We start from the raw sequence: 17,982 nt of genomic DNA, 5'->3' as shown, positions 1-17,982 counted from the left end.
AAGCCAAGGCAAAAACAACAACAGTAACAGTAACAGCATCAGGAAATTGCATAAATCTGTGCGACAAAGAAAGCAAATAAGAAAATACATAACAAAAAGCAACTAAACCGGCAGCGAAGCCGGCTTCAACTTCCAGCTTCCACATCTGAGCCTCATCAAGCTTTGTGAAAAGAATGCGGCGAGCCGAAAGCTCTTCAAATTCTTGTTGTTGTTCTGGATGTTGCTCGCGTTGTTGTTACTACTGCTTGCCCAAAAAAGCGGCCAAGAGTCAAAGTGCCAAATAAAAAACTGAAAGCAGAGAGGGAAGCTAAGAAACAAAAAATGAAAGGTAGAATGCGACTTGCGATTCATCGAATATTTGATACCCTTTGGTGGAATGTTTTTAATTAAGTAATTTAATACAATTTGATGATTTGGAATTGGGTAATTAAAGGCAATGTGTATAATTTACAGCTATCGATAAAGTTACTGACATTCTATAACTATACAAAAAAAAAAGTAGTTAATATATAAGCTTTAAGCCCTGTTAGGTAAATGAGAAGAGAAATGGTAGAACTTGAACTAAAGAGAAGATTAAGTAAAGGCAAATTTAGAAATAGCATGTAATTTAAAAGAGCACTTTTTATGCTCGAGTTAGTTTAATGTTGGGGTTAAATAGGCCGTTTAACCTTGAGGTGGAGGTTCACCCAGAGGCCTATTAACCCCGCTGGGGGTAAACATTGTAAACTAAAACATATGCCACAAAGGAATCAACTTAATATTAAGTTCTTTTGAAAAATGATTGTATAAATCAGGATTTAAATTCTGCAGATGATATATCAATGATAATAATTTTTCGAGATTATTGGCTACCTATCCGAAAGTATACTTAACTTAACCATAGAAATCCAACTAAAAATTTAAATATGTTTCACTCTTTGTATCTCAATTCCGTTAAACAACTCAACAAATTGTTTATGCCCAATTTAGACATGTATCTTTTTTCATTTTTAGATTTTTTTTGGAGGTAATCAACAATTCAGCCTTCGCAACAAGCTGAAGACAAGCAATTGAAATATTTCGAATAGCAAACCAAAAAGATTCAAAGCATAATAATGTCGAATGATGCCAGAGAAGAGATGATTGTGGATTGTTGCAATTGCGACACGAAAATCGAGGCAAGCTCTAAAAACAGAAAAACTGACACACACCGATTTCTTTAGTTATTCACGAGAAAATCAGAAGCGAAAGAAGCGAGATTCCCATGCCCATGTTCTGTTCTTATCAGCAGGCACCTATTGATAGGGGTGGGGGTAGGAGTAGGGGGCAGACTGGCATGCCCCCTATTAACAGTCGCTATCTTATTGTCCCATATATAGTATACTCGGTTCAAATTCAAAACTTAGCAGCAGCCGTTGACTGACTGATAAGCTGGGTAGTGGTTAGAGAGGGAGAGGAGAGAGGTAGGTAGGAAGGGGAAGTGTGCTGACGACACGACTCTTAACTGTGGACGCGCCTTATCTCGTCGGTGCCATCCCAGTGATTCCCCCTATCTCCCCACACCGTTTTGACGTTTGTTTTGGTTTTGTTTTGTTGCTTTTGCTGCTGCTTTTATTGTTGTTTTTTTCTTTTCTGTTGTGGCGTTTTTTTATTTATTTGTTTTCATGCGAAACATTTTTGTTTATTTCTTTGCGCCGCATTCCCTTTGTCTGCTTTGCCAAATTGGCAATGGAGTCGCACGTCAATGCAAAAATAAAGAAATTCTTCCTCTGCTTCTTCTACTTCTCTTCTTCACTCCCACAACAAGAACAACAATGTATGGCAGCAACAATAAGTTCTCAAAATTTTAGACACGTACGGGGCCAACTTCCTTTGGAGGTTCTTCTCCTTCTTCGTTTTCTTCTCTTTCTTCGTTTTCTTCTCTTTCTTTTTCTTTTGGTTTTTCAATCCCTTGTTAAATCTTACAGATTTATGGGTTAAATGAACGATTCTTGATTAGTGTTCATTGCCTTTTGTCTCACATTTTATTTTAAATTTCAAACAAGGCGACAATTTTTTTTTCTTGTTTTCGGTTTTTGAGAACAATCACGAAATACTTTATGACGACACATTATGTGCCCCTATGCAAGTTGTTGATAAACAAAGTTTGTTTAAGATTTGATGTCCCGATTTCTCATACTCTCAATTTTATTAATCATCAAGAGCCACACACAATGTTACAATACTTCGACTCCGGAAATTGCAAACGCCTCTTCTTTTATTCGATTTTCCAGCTGTATTTGAACAAATTCCACGCCCATAAATTGTGCTTCTTAAGAATTAACAAACTTGTAGAATTCTTTCATTTCTTAATAAATTCAAACTGAACTTTTGCGTGGTTTGGTTTCTGGTTTTGGGTTCTTAAAACCCTAGAAATGCTCAAAACCGCACGAATAACAACAATGGGGCCAAGAAATAGCGGCAAGACAACTTATGTTAAAAAGCGTAACAGAGAAATAAAGAGAATAAAGAATAGAAAGAAGAGACCAAGCGACTCGGCGATATCAATAAAATAAATATTTATGCTTAATGTTGTGATTAAAATTCAAATAGAATGCAAATCAGAGCGCAAGACACGACATAAGCGGCACGTCACACACACACATAGACAATGGTGAGGGGCAGACTGTAGGGAAACGGTATTGTCGGAAATTATTAGCTGAAATTGGTGTCAAAGCAATAGAAAATGCGTTTGGGCCACGGCTAAAGAAATGTCATAATTTATGCAAAAGACGTAAACAGAGCAACGAACCAAATGTGCCAGAATCTAACAACAACACTCTCACTCACGTACCAACTCGCTCTCTCATTCCCTCAGTAGCTCTCGCGATCACTTGGCAACAGTGTTGCCAACCTTTGATAGGCGAAAAACTTGAATTTAGCGGCAAGAAACTCATTAAAAAGCTAACTTTTTCAACAACAAAAATTAAATAAAAGTTATGCTATTTTTATTTTTATCAATTAATTAATTATTTTTATCAATTAATTTAAAAGAATTCATTATATTAGGAAAATATCTCTTATTTATTTTAAAGAATTAACTACTATAATATGTCAAGAAATTTTCATTTTAAAATATCTATTTACATAAACTTTATGGTTTTCTAATATTACGCAATTATTTGAGACTTCGAATCAAAATAAGTCATATTTAAATCTTCAAATAAATTTAAATTATCATCAATATTTCAAAATGTAGAGAAAATGTATAACAATAAAAATATTTTTTTGTATTAAATTGAACCAAGGCTCGAACCCAAACCTTGGGTTCAGGGGGTATATAAACTAAATTGCAAACCGAAATAATGTCTTGCTCTATGGTTCAAACCACCGAACCGAACCTTTAACAAAATTTTGGAGGCTTGCAGTCTTGAAAAAAAGAACAAATCCCTTTGTTTGCCGTTGCTGTTTTTAAATTTTTCCCAAAAATTTAACTTTTTAAAATGCGAGCTTTGACAATAAAAAAAGCTGTTCTGGCAACACTGACTTGGCAACATTTCCAATTCTAATACTCACCTTTCACTTGCAGCGATGCGGCCAAGAATCTCGGCTTTACAGTCATCATTGACATGCGAGGCAATGGCAACTGCTCGACGAATGTGAAGACAATATTGAAGGTACTCCAGGAGCATTTCAGCGCCAACATACACAACGTGGTGATCATCAAACCGGACAACTTTTGGCAAAAGCAACGTGCTTCAATCAGTTCGAATAAATATAAATTTGAGACGCAAACCATTTCGATTGAGGCGCTTAATAAGATTGCTGAATCTCATCAATTGACTGGAGATTTTGATGGACAGCAGCTGTACGATCATCAACAGTGGACGGACGCACGGCTGGCCATTGAGGATTTCTTTTGGCAGGCTGGTGATATGGCCGATCGCATCGATGATCTCCAGGAGGATCTTAATCGCAACGATTTTGCCGAGGATGTTAGTCTTGCACGGCATGCCATCGATCATCACAACGAAATGCGCAAGAAGATCACCAAGCTGCCCATCGAGGATCTCGATATGCAGGGCAAAAAGCTGTTAGCCAAGATTAACATGGCAGCGACAGCAAATGTCGGCTCAACCGGACAGGTAAGATCATCAGATGATAATTTTTAAAATATTAATTTTAGAAAATACGAGATTTTCTTAACCTTTTCTATGTTTCCTCTTGCAGTGTGCTGGTGGTGCTGCTACATCCGATTGCTCCGACTCCTTCACCTCCTCAGCTGGTCAGCAACAGTCACAGGGAGGCGTTCAAAATGCTTGTGTGGGTAGCAATAATAATCCAGATATGTCAGCGGCTATTAACAAGGCGATGCGACAAATTGACCTCATCCACACGGGCCAGGAGCGTCTCTTGATGCTTTGGCAGCACAAAAAAGTCAAGCTGGATCAATGCTTTCAATGGCGTCTCTTCGAGCAGGATTGTGAGAAAATGTTCGATTGGATCTTGCACAATCGTGATGCATTCCAAATGAGCTACGTGGAGATTGGACACAACTATTCGGTGGCCAAATCTCTGCAGGATGAGCATCAAAAGTTTGCCGTCATCTCGATGAACGTGAATGTGAATATTGATCGCGTTCTGGCGGTTGCAGCACGTCTCATTGAGAGTCAACATTATGCGGCACAACATATTAAAACGTTGGCTCAACGTTTGGATCGCACCTGGAAGGGTTTTGGCGCTGGTTTGGATGAACGTACCGCTGTGCTGCAGTTGAGTGTGCTGTTCCACCACAAGGCGGAGCAGTATTGCAATAGTGTGACCAGCTGGGCAGCTGCTTGCCAGGCCTCGCAGCCATTGCCATCGGATATTCAGAGTCTGGAGACGGCAATCCGCACCCATCAGTCGCTATACGAGGCCATGTGTCAGGCCTACACCGAGGTGCATTCGACCAGTAAAAAGTTGCTCTATCAATTGGATCATTTGGTGCATGTTTGCAATCAACCTCCGCCTCCAGGCGTTCCCGATCATCGCAAGAACAGCAATAGTAGCAGTTACAACAAATACGAGCGACAGAATCCCGCGGCAGATTACAGCGAGGGTGCCAGTCATGTCCTGGCGGTCATACACCAAATATTGGGCCATCATCGAACACTCGAAGCGAAGTGGCATCAGGAGAAGATTCGATTGCATCAAACGCTCGCCTTGCGTCTCTTTCAAGAGGATGTGAAGCAAGTGCTGGATTGGCTCAAGAATCATGGTGAGGTCTTTCTCCGCAAGAACACGGGCATTGGACGCAGCCTGCAAAAGGCGCGTGTCTATCAAAAATCCCACGAGCACTTTGAGAACGTTGCCCAGAACACGTACAGCAATGCGGAGAAACTCTTGGGCGCGGCAGAGGAGCTGGCACGCAGTGGAGAAGCGGATCCCAATGAGATATACTCGGTGGCAAGAGAACTAGAGTTGCAGGTGGCAAGCTTTGCGGAGCGTGTGGAGCAGCGACGACGACGTCTCGAAATGGCCGTACTCTTTTATACGCACGAGAAGGAGGTGACAGCGTGGATTGACTCATTGCACACGGATGTCAGCACGGATGAGACGCGATTAGCTCAAGAGAATCTCGAGGGGATTGAGCGACTGCTGAATCAGTTTAAAAATGATCAGGAGAGAACTGTCAATACCTGCATGTCGATCTCTGCGCAGGGAGAAGCGTTGCTCCAGGAGATGCGTGCTCTCGAATATGTGGACAATACGGGCTCCTTGGCCGCACTTGAGGCAACGCTTGAAAAGTTCAACAAGCAGAAGATTGAGGTCGAGGAACTCTGGTCTGCGCGCCAGTTTCGAGCAGATCTTATACTGCGTCTGCGGTACTTTGAGCGCGCTGCCATGGAGTTGTTTTCGCAGTTGGAGATGTGGTCGGAGGAACTGCAGCATGCAGATCTCTCGCGCGACTATCAGAAGGCCGAGCAACTCCTTCGCATGCACAACGAGTCCGTCAAGGAATTTCAGAACGCCACGTACGAGGTACAGCAGCAGGGTCAGGATCTTTTGCAGCTATTCGAGAACGCTGGCTTCATCTCCATGGCGGATTCAACGCACACGGCGCAGGCACGTATCGAATATCTGTATGACTTTCTGCGTGAACGTGCAAGCGTTCTGGGGGAGTCGGCCGAGGCGAAACGTGCCAAGCTGGACCAGGCCGTGCAGCTGTGTCAGTTCCAAAACGATGCCAATCAGGTGATATCCTGGATAAGAAACGGTGAAGCGATGCTGGTTGCCAGTTTCGTGACTCCCAACAGTCTGCAGGAAGCAGAGCAGCTGCGCAAGGAACACGAACAGTTTCAGGTAGGCTAACAGACTGTAAAACTGACACTGTTAATGTTAATATGGAGTCAAAGCTAAAAACTAACTGTTAAGTCATAAAATAATAAATATTATAATAAATAGTTCAACTGTTTAACTTACAAACTGATCGAAATATGTTAAATATCGACACATTATCAATTGCAACAAATGGATAGCTTAAGCAGCTGTTTTTGGCTTAAACCCCGCTCAACTTCCATTAAACTATTGCATTTGAAATGTACTATTACTCACTTTATTTCTGTTCCTCATGCAGATTACCATTGAAAAGACGCACACATCGGCCGTCCAGGTGAAATACCGTGCGGATGGACTCATCAATGCTAATCATTACGACCCAAAGTCAATACGGGAGATCAGTGATGATGTTACCAAAAAGTGGCAACAATTGGTCACCTATGCAGAGGAACGTCACAAGCTGGTGACAGCGTCGATTAATTTTTACAAGACGGCCGAGCAGGTTTGCTCGGTGCTCGACAGCTTGGAGCGAGAGTATCGACGGGAGGAAGATTGGTGTGGGGGCGGCGGAAGCAGCGACAAATCTCAGGCGATTGTCCAATTGATATCGAAGCATCAGGAGCAAAAGGAGGCATTCCTCAAGGCCTGCACCCTGGCGCGTCGCACAGCCGAGACTTTCCTCAAGTATGCAAACCGATCGCAGCAGTATTACCAATATCACCAGGGAAATTGTGAGGCGCATGTGAAGAGTAAACTGGACAAGCTGCTAACGCAGGAGAATCAAGTCTTGGATTTCTGGACGCTGCGTAAAAAGTCACTCGATCAATGCCAGCAATTTGTGCTGTTCGAGAGGAGCGCCAAACAGGCCATCGAATGGATCCATAATACAGGCGAAGGTTATCTCTCGTCGCGCACGAATCTCGTTGGCATATCGAGGGAGGAGACCGAGGGACTTTTGAAGGAACACAACGAATTTCGTAGCACCGCCAAGGAGACACGAGAGCGTGTCAAGCTGTTGATTCAACTAGCCGATAGTCTGGTCGAGAAGGGTCATGCCCATGCCAGCTCTATTAAACAGTGGGTGGCTTCGGTGGATCAACGCTACAAGGACTTTAGCAATCGCATGGACAGCTACTGTGAGCAGCTGGAGAAGTCACTGGGCATGTCACAGCAGCAGCTATTGAATCATCCCGAATCCGATGCAAATAGCTCCATCAGCAGCACATCCGGCGCCAGCAGCAACAATGATCGACACTCGGATCCGACGCTTGAGGCCAAGTTAACAACCTCGGCCAGTTCGGCGGCCAGCAAGGAGATCAACGAGGAGAAACGCAAATCGGCGAGACGAAAAGAGTTTATCATGGCGGAATTAATGCAAACGGAACGCGCCTATGTCAATGATCTGGCCACGTGTATCAAGTGTTTCCTCGAGGAATTCCGCAGCGGAAGGAATGTTCCACCTGTTCTGGTTGGACAGGAGGATATTATATTTGGTAATATACGGGAAATCCATCATTTCCATCAGAAGATCTTTCTGCGTGAACTGGAGAAGTACGAGACAATGCCGGAAGATGTGGGCCATTGTTTTGTCACGTGGGCGGTCAAGTTTGATATGTATGTGCATTATTGCAAAAATAAACCGACCTCGAACAATTTGCTGGTTCAGCATGCGGGCAACTACTTTGAGGAACTGCAGCGTCGCCTCGAGGTGGAGCATCCGCTGCCGGCGTATCTGATTAAGCCGGTGCAGCGCATCACCAAATACCAGCTGCTGCTCAAGGATCTGTTGTCGTGCTGTGAGGGTAGCCACGGTGAGATCAAGGAGGGCCTCGAGGTCATGCTCAATGTGCCCAAGAAGGCCAACGACGCCATGCATCTGTCGCTGCTCGAGAACTGTGATGTATCCATCGACAAGCTGGGCGAAGTGGTGCTCCAAGAAGCATTCCAGGCGTGGGACACCAAGCAGATTATTCGCAAGGGGCGTGAGCGTCGTGTGTTCCTCTTCGAGCTGTACTTGCTCTTCGCCAAGGAGGTCAAGGAATCCAATGTGGTAAAGTATCAATTCAAGAGCAAACTCATGACCACTGACATGGGCATCACGGAGCACATCGAGGGAGATGAGACTAAGTTTGCCGTATGGACTGGACGTTCTCCCATGCTCTCCGACTGTCGCATTGTGCTCAAGGCCAACAGCCTGGAAACCAAACAGGTTAAGTGTAAAATTAAATCCGTTTCTTAACCTTAATTAATATTCGTTTTTTTTTGCTTATTAGATATGGGTAAAGAAACTGCGTGAGGTCATGCAGGAAACTTGCTTCTCGGGCACCTCGCTTACGTTGCCAAAGTCACCAGCTAAGAATTCTGGCTCCTCGCAGCGATCTTCACGTGACCTGGACGAGCCACTCACTGAGAACGATCACGATCGCCTCTCCCTGGCCAGTTTTGGTTCTGGCAACACCACAGACAGTGATAATAAGGTAAGTTTTCAATTATTAAAATATTTATGATATTGTGAAAATTTTACTTGGGAAGTTGCCAGTCCAAGGATTAACAGAGTTCACACTTGCATAACTTTGTCAAAACTAACCCGATTTTCAAGCGGAATGTCATTTTGATCATTATTTTGTCTCTAGATTAATTCTGCATTTAAAAATAATTATTTGTTTAACAAAAATTATTTTTCGAATTTTGTCGATAAACATCATGTACTCCCCCCTTTGATATTTCGGAAAAAAATTTTTTTTCAAAATTTTAAATTTGGAGTTTTCACTTTTTTTGAACTCCTGGTGCCCCAATTAGTATAAAACGACACTTTCAATTGAATTCTGAGAGAGTTCATTTTCCTGTCAAAAATCAAGCCAAAATTAACAAAAAATTTGACTTGTAAAGTTGTCAGTCCACAGATTTAGCAGCCTTCAAACTTGCATAACTTTGTCAAAACTAAACCGATTTTCAAGCGAAATGTCATTTTGATCATCATTGTCTCTAGTTTATTTCTGCATTTAAACATAATTATTTTTAAACAAAAAATTATTCTTCGAAATTGGCGATAAAGATCATGTACTCCCCCCTTTGATATTTCGGAAAAAATATTTTTTTCAAAATTTTTAATTTTGAGTTTTCACTTTTATTCAACTCCTGGTGCCCCAATTACTACAAAACAACACTTTAAATTGAATGTTAAGAGGTTTCAATTTCTTTTAAAAAACCAAGTATTTACAATACTTTAAACTTGCACAACTTTGTACCATATTGTTTTTTAGAATTGTACCATAAGTGGCAACAGAGCCATAGCGCTTAACTTAACATTAATGCGTTCTGTTAGTGAGCTCTTACAGTTGACAATTTAACAGATTCGAAAGCTGTTAACGTTGAGCTTATTGTTGGCAAAGCTTTATTGCTTTTTATGGTCCTACCTCACATAAAAAGCCCTTATGCCATTTGAATGTTCGCGCGCTCTCTCTCTGTTTCTCTCCCACATCCGCTCAATGTTTTGGAGCTTTATTGTTAAGGATGCGGCTGCTGATGCTGCTGCTGACATACTATTGGCTACGATTGCGACTGTTGGTGCTGTTGTTACTGAACTAGTTTTTCGGCTCGGCTTGTCTGCAATATGTTTAAAATTCATAGCAGGGCTTAATGAGATTTTCTTTGCTGCTGCGTGCATCAGCACGAGAGTGACAGCGTGTGTGTGTGTGTGTGTGACTTCTAAATTATATATGACATGCTTTTAGCGTCTCGCTACCATCTTCTTAATGTACTTTTTATGCGACACTTTTTTATAGTTAGCTGTCGTCGTGGTCTTTGCAATATTTCCCAGCTTGTTGTTGTTGAGATTATCTCAGGCTTTATTGCAGTTTAACGTTTGATGACTTGCACATTAAGAGTCTGCTGTGTTGTGTATTTTATTTATAGTACATTAAGCGATCTAACGTTGAGATCCTTTCAGAACTGTTTGTAGTTTTCAACTGATTTTATGTGATTGTAAAAGGCATTTATGTGCGAGAATGTGTGTGTGTGTGAGTGTGTGTATGTTCCTTAGCACGGCTAACAAAGACAACAACAAAGCTTTCCAGAGAGCCGGAGCTAAAGAGAGAGTGAGAGAGACTAAATGTGAGTCGAAAGCTTTTGCTTGGCGAATATAACGTATACGCAACGTATGACAGCTGCTGCTAGCGCTAATTGGCAGCCTGCCACTTGAACGCTCACGCTCTCTCTCTCTCTCTCTCAGCGAGTACTCAATAAGAGCTTTTTATTTTGGCGGTCTACACTGTTTGTTGTTGTGGCAGCTCGCGTTGCTTTGCGTTGTTGTTATCGTCGTCGTTTTCGTCGGCGTTGGCATCGTTGCGTAGTGGCCGCTATTTGCTGCTCCAGTTCTATCGTAGAGTTTAAGCTAAAAGGTTCATACGCCGTTTCGCAGTCATCGTTGACGTCGTCGTGGTCGTGGTCGTCTCTGTCGCTATCTCTTCCTTAAGCTTCGCAGCTGCCTGCAGATGCGCGCCCGGCCAAAACGCCAGTGAGCGCTTCTTGGCATCAAACGTTGCAGCAGCAGCAGCACCACCACTAATACTATTACCACCACTAACTAAACCACTATACAAGTCTATCGTCACTTGTTTATCACCAACTGTCAACTGAAAATCGTGTGGTCCAGCTAAATTTTTTCTGCACTGACTTTTCTTTCGTACGGTCGAGCAAAAAACTGTTTATTCTTAAGTGGAACGGTATTTATATTAATCAGCTGATAAGCGCGTGTCACTGTGTGCGTTCAAGATAAACTATACAAACGTGTCACTTGAATTTCAATCAAAAAATAAATAAATGAAAACGTTTGTGTTATAGCTTAAAAGCTGCAAAATTCCCTGGGGGAACACAATAAATCTCAACCACAAATCGAATCATAGTAAAAATACATTTATGAAATATAAAAACCAAGCAAGCCAGATTGGAACAAAGCACAAAGAATGAAAAATTTATAAAAAATATGCCGCAACATTTACTATTAAACCAATTTAACCTTAAATAAATATAAATATTAAAATATAAATAACTTAGCCGCAATGTGAACAGTCAGCACATGAACCATTCGTGGCTGAAAATAAATATATATATATATATACATATATATTTATAATGAATAGCTACCTGCATCTGTTCCTTTTGTTGTAGTTGTTGTTGTTGCCTTCTAAAACTAAAAGCAAAATGTATTCAATTTTGGCCACAAAAAAGCCTTTTTTCGCAGCTGAGAAAAAAATATCTGCTGTTACCCCATAAAGAAATCAGGCACGCCTCACCACCCACTATTTGCGGTTGCCTTTGACCTTTTTCACGCCTTTAGCTGGCTGAGTAGCAAGTTCATTTGACGGTACGCATTTGCTTTCAGTCTGTATCTCGGTTTATCTGGCTGTTGTTCTTATTTTTGGGCTTATGCCCAGAGAGAAGCACGGACGATAGACCCACTCATTGCTTTTGCCAGTGACAAGTGCGGCAAGTGTCAACTGCACTGCGATCGCACATACAGAGTGTGTGTGTCTGATGTGTGTGTGCTCTTAAAAGTACAACATTTATATTACCCTTAAATTGCTGTGCGTTTGGAAATTTTGGAAAATACAAGGTTGTTTACAAAAGCTAGTTTTAATTCACTGATCTAGCCGGTTGCGATCCTAATTCATTAGGAAAATAGTTTACATTCAAACCAACGGACAGATAGAAAAATAACTAAATTAGCTAAGCTCTTCATTCTAATCACGTCTTTAATGGGTTGTATACTTTGTTGCAAAATTTAAATACCCTCTACAAGGTCACAATGAGTTTACATTAATTTCAAGTAATTTATTAAACGAACAATAATAGTTCTGAAACTACCATTAAACGATAATATTATGCTCTTATTGTTGATTTTTTGTATCCAATTCTGTAATAAAAGTTCTATAAATGTTCTACTGTCTTTTATGCCTTTATAAACAGTCATAATTTGATAACTTGTTGATTAAAGTTTCATTCTGACTTATCTAACAGGGTATTGCTTAGTCTACATAATTTTTATTGAATTCTTTTACGCTGCTGTTATTATTATTATTGTTTTTAACTTGTCAAGACAATTAATTGCATGCTTAGTTTATCTATTGCATTTTAATACGCCGGCGCGTTAGAATTGCGTTTATTGTTGTTGCTATATACCATGCGACATGTTTTTGTCATGACAATTCTTGTTATTGTATTTTCGTTACTGTTGCACAACTATTTTGTTTTTGTTTTATATGGATTTGATAGTTAACTAAAAATAATTTTACCTAAGACGAAAAATTTTAATGTAAATATTATTATAGTGCCTTGTTTACTAAATTAGGTTTGCAATCAAAATGAAAATGTGACTTTAATTTGTATACAAATTCCATTGTTTTCGATAATTTATCAATAAAGATTATTTAAGAATTTAATGGAATTTTGGAATTTCTTGTTCTTATTCAATATATTCTATTGCTTAAACAGATAAACGACTAACAAAAGTTTGTATTGAAAAAATGTAGCTTCAAATTGTTTGCTTATATTTTAACTTTTTATTTGCGTACATTTGAAAACTGAGTTAGACTTTTACTTTTTGCTCCCACTCATTTGCTCAAATTGAATTTTGTTGGCTTTGGACTGAATATAATGAAAGTATTAGCAGTTCGCTTCGCCCTTGGCTAATGGTGGGCGTGGCAGCTTAGCCGTTTGTCAACGGCGTCGACCGAATATGTCATGAGTACAAACGACCTATCGTTACTGTTTTTGCCGGATCTTTTGGGTCGTTATGTGTATAAAGTAGCAAAGTTTTTAATGCCACTGGCATTGGTTAAACCACACAAACTCGTGAGCTCTAGCCAAACTCAGTCCCAGGCTCTCAAAAACAGAATATGCCACTTAGCGAGCAGCTGTGTTCCCAACACATTTCCACAGCACTTTTTTCTTCTATTTAATAGCTAAAAGCCCACTGCAAATTTCCACCAACATATGCAAATTTTCACGCGTACATGACAGTTGTAGATTTTATTTTAAATACCCTAAGGTTTTGTAATAGCTTAATATTTATGGTTTGATTGAAATGAGCAGGCGATTTGTCAGTTTTAGTTTTGAAATGCCTATTTTAGAAATTGAAGTAAACAATTTAGAGTTCTCTAACAAATTGTAGATAGGCTTATAAAAAAAACATGATGCTTAATCATTTGGCAACTAGATAGATATTGATGATATACCTTCAATTGTTGGGCTCTTCAGTTTCTAAACTGTACCTATTTATAGCTAAACTTTGAAGAGAATATTGAACACACATACAGTATGTGAAAATTGTTTCATCGAAATACTTAACTAATTTACTAGTGTAGTTTGCTTTGATTCAATTAGGGAATTCTCTGGTTATTATTTTATTTAATTTCATTTTTGCACACATGAGATTTGGCATTCAACTATTTTCCACAGCGTTGCGTGGGGAGTTTTCTTCTAGTGTAGCTGATTGCTGTTTGTTGTAGACCGCAACGCCGGCTGGCCGTAAATTATTTAATAATAACTGCAGCTGGTGAGGTGAGCGAGGTGTGAGGCAGGGCGGTGTCCAGTTCGAATAGCTGCTCCGTTTGTAGCCAAGTGGCGGCAGCTATGGCGCACCTGCCACAAAAGTGTGAAGCACGCGCTGTGCCACCCAAGCAATGGGCTGTAAAAACAACAAACATTTACATATAAACAAAAAAGCGAACGAGCGGCTGGCTTATGAAAATTATAGATAAATTGTACACTGATAAAAAAAACGTTTGCTTATATTGTAAAATAATTTTTAGTTAACACAATTTAAAGAAAAATTCTTTTATTTTAAAATGCATTTTTTAGACAAATTGTTTTAAATTTAATTATTTTCTTACAATTTTCGACTAAAAAATGGGTCGAGAGCAACATATTTTTATCAGTGTAGGGTCTTTCTATGATTCGTTGAAAGGCAGGCGCGAATGTCGAGCAGTTAAAACTGGCGGCAGCTTTTTATCTGGCCGAAACGAAATGAATATTATATAAATAAGAAAAACTTCTGTAAAATCAGTAAGGCAATCAATTTTAATTGCTGCCAACTTTAAAATAAAGCCAGTTTATGTTCAATTTAAATTTTTACAAACTGCAGCTTGTCAGTTAACTTAATGCCTAATTAGAAAATAAAGAAAACACAGAAAGATTAGTTAAAACAATTGCTTATACAACGCGTTGTGCCAATTGAAATGCAATCTGTAAAAACGGTTGACAAAAGTCAATTTGTAACAGATACAAATTGCAATGTCAGGATTGACAGAAATGCTGGATGCCCAGAGCAGCGTTTCAATCTCTCTTCATCTCACTGTTTTTCTATATTTGTCTATCTTGGGTTATGTATACTGCAAATCCAACCATCTACACTCACTACACACACAGATACACACACACAACTGTCAGACGCACACGCAGAACGTTCCAATTTGGTTTTGGGGTTTTGGTTTGTGACTCGTTTAAAAATAAAACATTGAACGTAGACAACATATCGATTTGTGCGCGAATTTATTGACAAAAAGAAATATTAAAACCATATACAAACATTTATTATAAAAACATAAATCCAAATAAAAATGCAGCATCAGTTTGCTCAAATGAAGCACAAATTAAATGCATAAATAAATCATAATAGTAGAAAAGAAACATCCGTAAATATTATCGCTATGAAGAGTGTCAAGAAGTTTCTCACCGAGCGCATGAACAGCGTCGATGCCGCCGAAGGTGTCAGCAAGCGGACTCCCCTCGAGCGTCTCAAGTGCAGCGACAGCGCTGGCGAACACTCTGGAAGTCTCGATGTTGCAAGTGCTGGAGGAGGAGGAGGAGAAGGCGGAAGCGGTTGCGTTTCGTTGCCAAATACACCATTGACCTTGCCACCGATGAGTGCTCCCATTGCCATTGGCGATCCATCGCCATCTCCATCTTTGGCTGGTTCCGCTCAGAATACACCTTTGTCCACCTTGGAGGAGGATGCCAGCACATCGCCCAAAGAGGCTAATAATGGCGCTGCCTCTGCCTCCGCCTCCGCTGCACCATTGTCACGTTCCCCATTCACCTTTCCCACCGAGCCGACAGCAACTGCGACGCCTCAACAGCGAAAACCTCGTCGTAAAATTTCGCTTCCCTGGTTCCGGCAGTCGAGCACGGTTAGCAATCACGGAGCACTCTCTCGACAGCACACCATCGATACGCCCAGCTCATTTCGATTCTTTCGACAGTCCAGCAACAGCGGCTTTAAGGTAAAAACGTTATGCCCTAAAAAAAATGGCAGGTGACAAATATCTTGTGATTATAATAAGATTATGGTAAAGATGAAATATCCATCAAATTAAGCTCATCTTCTGCTGACTAAGTAGCTTGAAAAAAGCGCAGTAAAGTCTTTGTAAAGTGCAAAGTTTAAGCTGTAATAAGAACGATTTCTTATTGGATCTTAGAATATCCTGCATTTGTAAAAGAAAGATCCTTAATACCAAAAATCATACTTTATTTCATCGGAGGTAAAGATTTTTATTTACTATCCAATTATTTAAAGAAAATCTTCTAAATGTCACTTTTTTAAAGTGAGTAGAAAATATTGAAAAAGTAAAAAGGAATTATCTATAGGGTATTTGCAAAGTCAACCACTTTAACTTGTGTTTCTTTCTACTTAAAAGCGATTTGTGCGCCAATTGTAAACAATTTGCATCGATTGTGAATTTATAAGCAATTTTTGGCCTCACCATTCCGAATGGTTTCGCGAATTCCCTGATGAATTAAACATTTATTATTTGATTCCTTGAAGAATTTTCTGAAACATGCAGCACATTTAGAGGCTTTTATAGCATAGATTTTATGCCTAGCTCTGGTGTCGTCTACTGAGAGATTGACCTCCAGAGACTACTTTCTCGCTTCCGGCAAACTGTTTACAGTTTCTCTATATATTTTAGTTGCTCCCAAGTTGATTGTAAAGTGTTGTTGACCCCTTGGCTGACCTGACACGCCCCCAGCACACACACATCCTCACACTGTCATTTTAATAAACACATTAATCATACGCTGTGTTGTGCGCTAATTTATTTGCTTCAAGTCGCTTCAATTATTGTCATCATCCTTTGCTCTCCCACTCTCACTCTCTACTCCTGCCCTCTCTCTCTTCTCTCCCACATTTGCGTAGCTGTTGTACATAATATATCAAAGGAGCAGCCAATCAGCGTTGACAGTGTCCAAGCGACTGACTCACATAATGTATTTATCACTTCATCAAGCCATGTAAAAGCTTATTATCATCACCATTATCATTCAGTGTGGTGTGTGCTCCTCATTGTCAGTGCATTGAGTCTTGTGTTGACCTTGTCTCCCTCTCTTCTCTTCCTGCTCCCCTTTGCCTGCTGTTCAACATGTTTTGTCAATTTGGTGTTGAGTGATGGCAATGTCCGTTGTTCATTGTCCGTCTATTCGACAGCTTCCTGTTCATTCCTCCACTCGTCTTGCCCTTTGACTTTGCTTTACTCAATTTACAAGGCTTTTAATAAATTTATGTTGCATTTAAGTTCGCTTCTTTTGTTGCCTTGATTGCATTCTCTGCATGCGAAACTTCAATCTTAAATAGGTATATAAAAAAAATATATTTTAATTTTGTGTCACACACAAAAGAGGAATATTTTTGCAAATGCCAATGCCAAGAATATTTAAGTAACTTTTGTAAAAGAAGTTGCTGCTTGGTCCCCTTTCCCTCCTTCTCTTTTCTTCATCTCTAACTTTTCTTTCGGTTGCTGCATGCATCGCTGAGCTGTTTGCTGGCAAACCATTGAAAGCTGGCGTAGCGTAGCGCTGTGGCTCACAGGGCGTATGCTTTATGCATTCCATTATAGCATACTTTTGCGCGCACACGCCATATAAATCCCAAGCAGCCCCACTCCACCCATCCCCGCCCCGCCTGAAGCAGAGGAGCAGAGCAACCACAGCAGCGTGAAAACGTGTCGTTCAAAACGAAATTTGTTTCACGCAAAAATTCCAACACTGTCGCTGTCAACTGCACTCCGTCGAAGCAACGGCTCACGTGCGCCCAACAGCACGGAGAGAATACAAAAAAAAATACAAAATACAAGCAAAATGAAAGCGAAACAACAACAATAACAACCCAAAACAGCGACAACTGACGACGCAGCAGCCGTTAACGTAAAAAATGTTGCATAACACACAAAAAGGACACCAAAAAAAACGAAAAAACATTGTGGCCTGTGCAATGCTCTGCAACAAACTATCGCAGGGTATTAAGAGATAAATATAAACTGTAGATTGTGCAGAGAAGGAAGAAAAAGTAAAAAGAAATAAGGTTGGGAAATTGCAACTGAAATGTTGAATTTGAGTAACAGTTTTTATTGCTTAACTACGTTGTCAATTAATTTAGTAATTTTTAAGCAAATTTTAATATATTATTTGAATTTGATTATTAAGAAATTAGATTGTAAATGTTATCTAAAATAGCAGCTTGAATTTGGTTGGAAATAAGTATCTCAATACTTAGGTTTGTAGGAAATAAGTTGATATATGGTAGATAGTATCTACTAGATACACTTATAAATAACCAGTCACTTAAATGTAGCCTTACATCTTTGTTAGTTAGTATTGTTGAGCTTTTATATTACCTACTTATGTTACACAAGAAATTCAAGTAATTGA

General features: G+C 40.0%; 1 protein-coding gene and 1 long non-coding RNA gene across 3 annotated transcripts in view; both read left to right on the top strand.

Moving 5' to 3' along the window:
- The window catches only part of LOC117787121 (triple functional domain protein), a 42,243-nt gene that overhangs the window by 2,291 nt on the left and 21,970 nt on the right, over positions 1-17,982 (top strand). The window contains exons 3-6 of one of the 2 annotated variants that reach the window (XM_034625562.1): positions 3,548-4,103; positions 4,189-6,303; positions 6,578-8,488; positions 8,553-8,756. In XM_034625562.1, the coding sequence (XP_034481453.1) occupies positions 3,548-4,103; positions 4,189-6,303; positions 6,578-8,488; positions 8,553-8,756 (4,786 nt within the window). Of the gene's footprint in view, positions 1-3,547; positions 4,104-4,188; positions 6,304-6,577; positions 8,489-8,552; positions 8,757-14,972; positions 15,561-17,982 lie in introns of those variants that run through there. The other variant, XM_034625564.1, reaches the window with a different exon arrangement.
- LOC117787124 lies at positions 10,596-14,842 on the top strand. Its single transcript, XR_004617670.1, has 2 exons — positions 10,596-11,003; positions 14,805-14,842. It is a non-coding gene; the product is annotated as an uncharacterized LOC117787124 (long non-coding RNA).

Source organism: Drosophila innubila (genome assembly GCF_004354385.1).
Source record: "Drosophila innubila isolate TH190305 chromosome 3L unlocalized genomic scaffold, UK_Dinn_1.0 0_D_3L, whole genome shotgun sequence".
Classification (NCBI taxonomy): domain Eukaryota; kingdom Metazoa; phylum Arthropoda; class Insecta; order Diptera; family Drosophilidae; genus Drosophila; species Drosophila innubila.
This window is presented reverse-complemented; position numbering and strand designations above follow the sequence as displayed.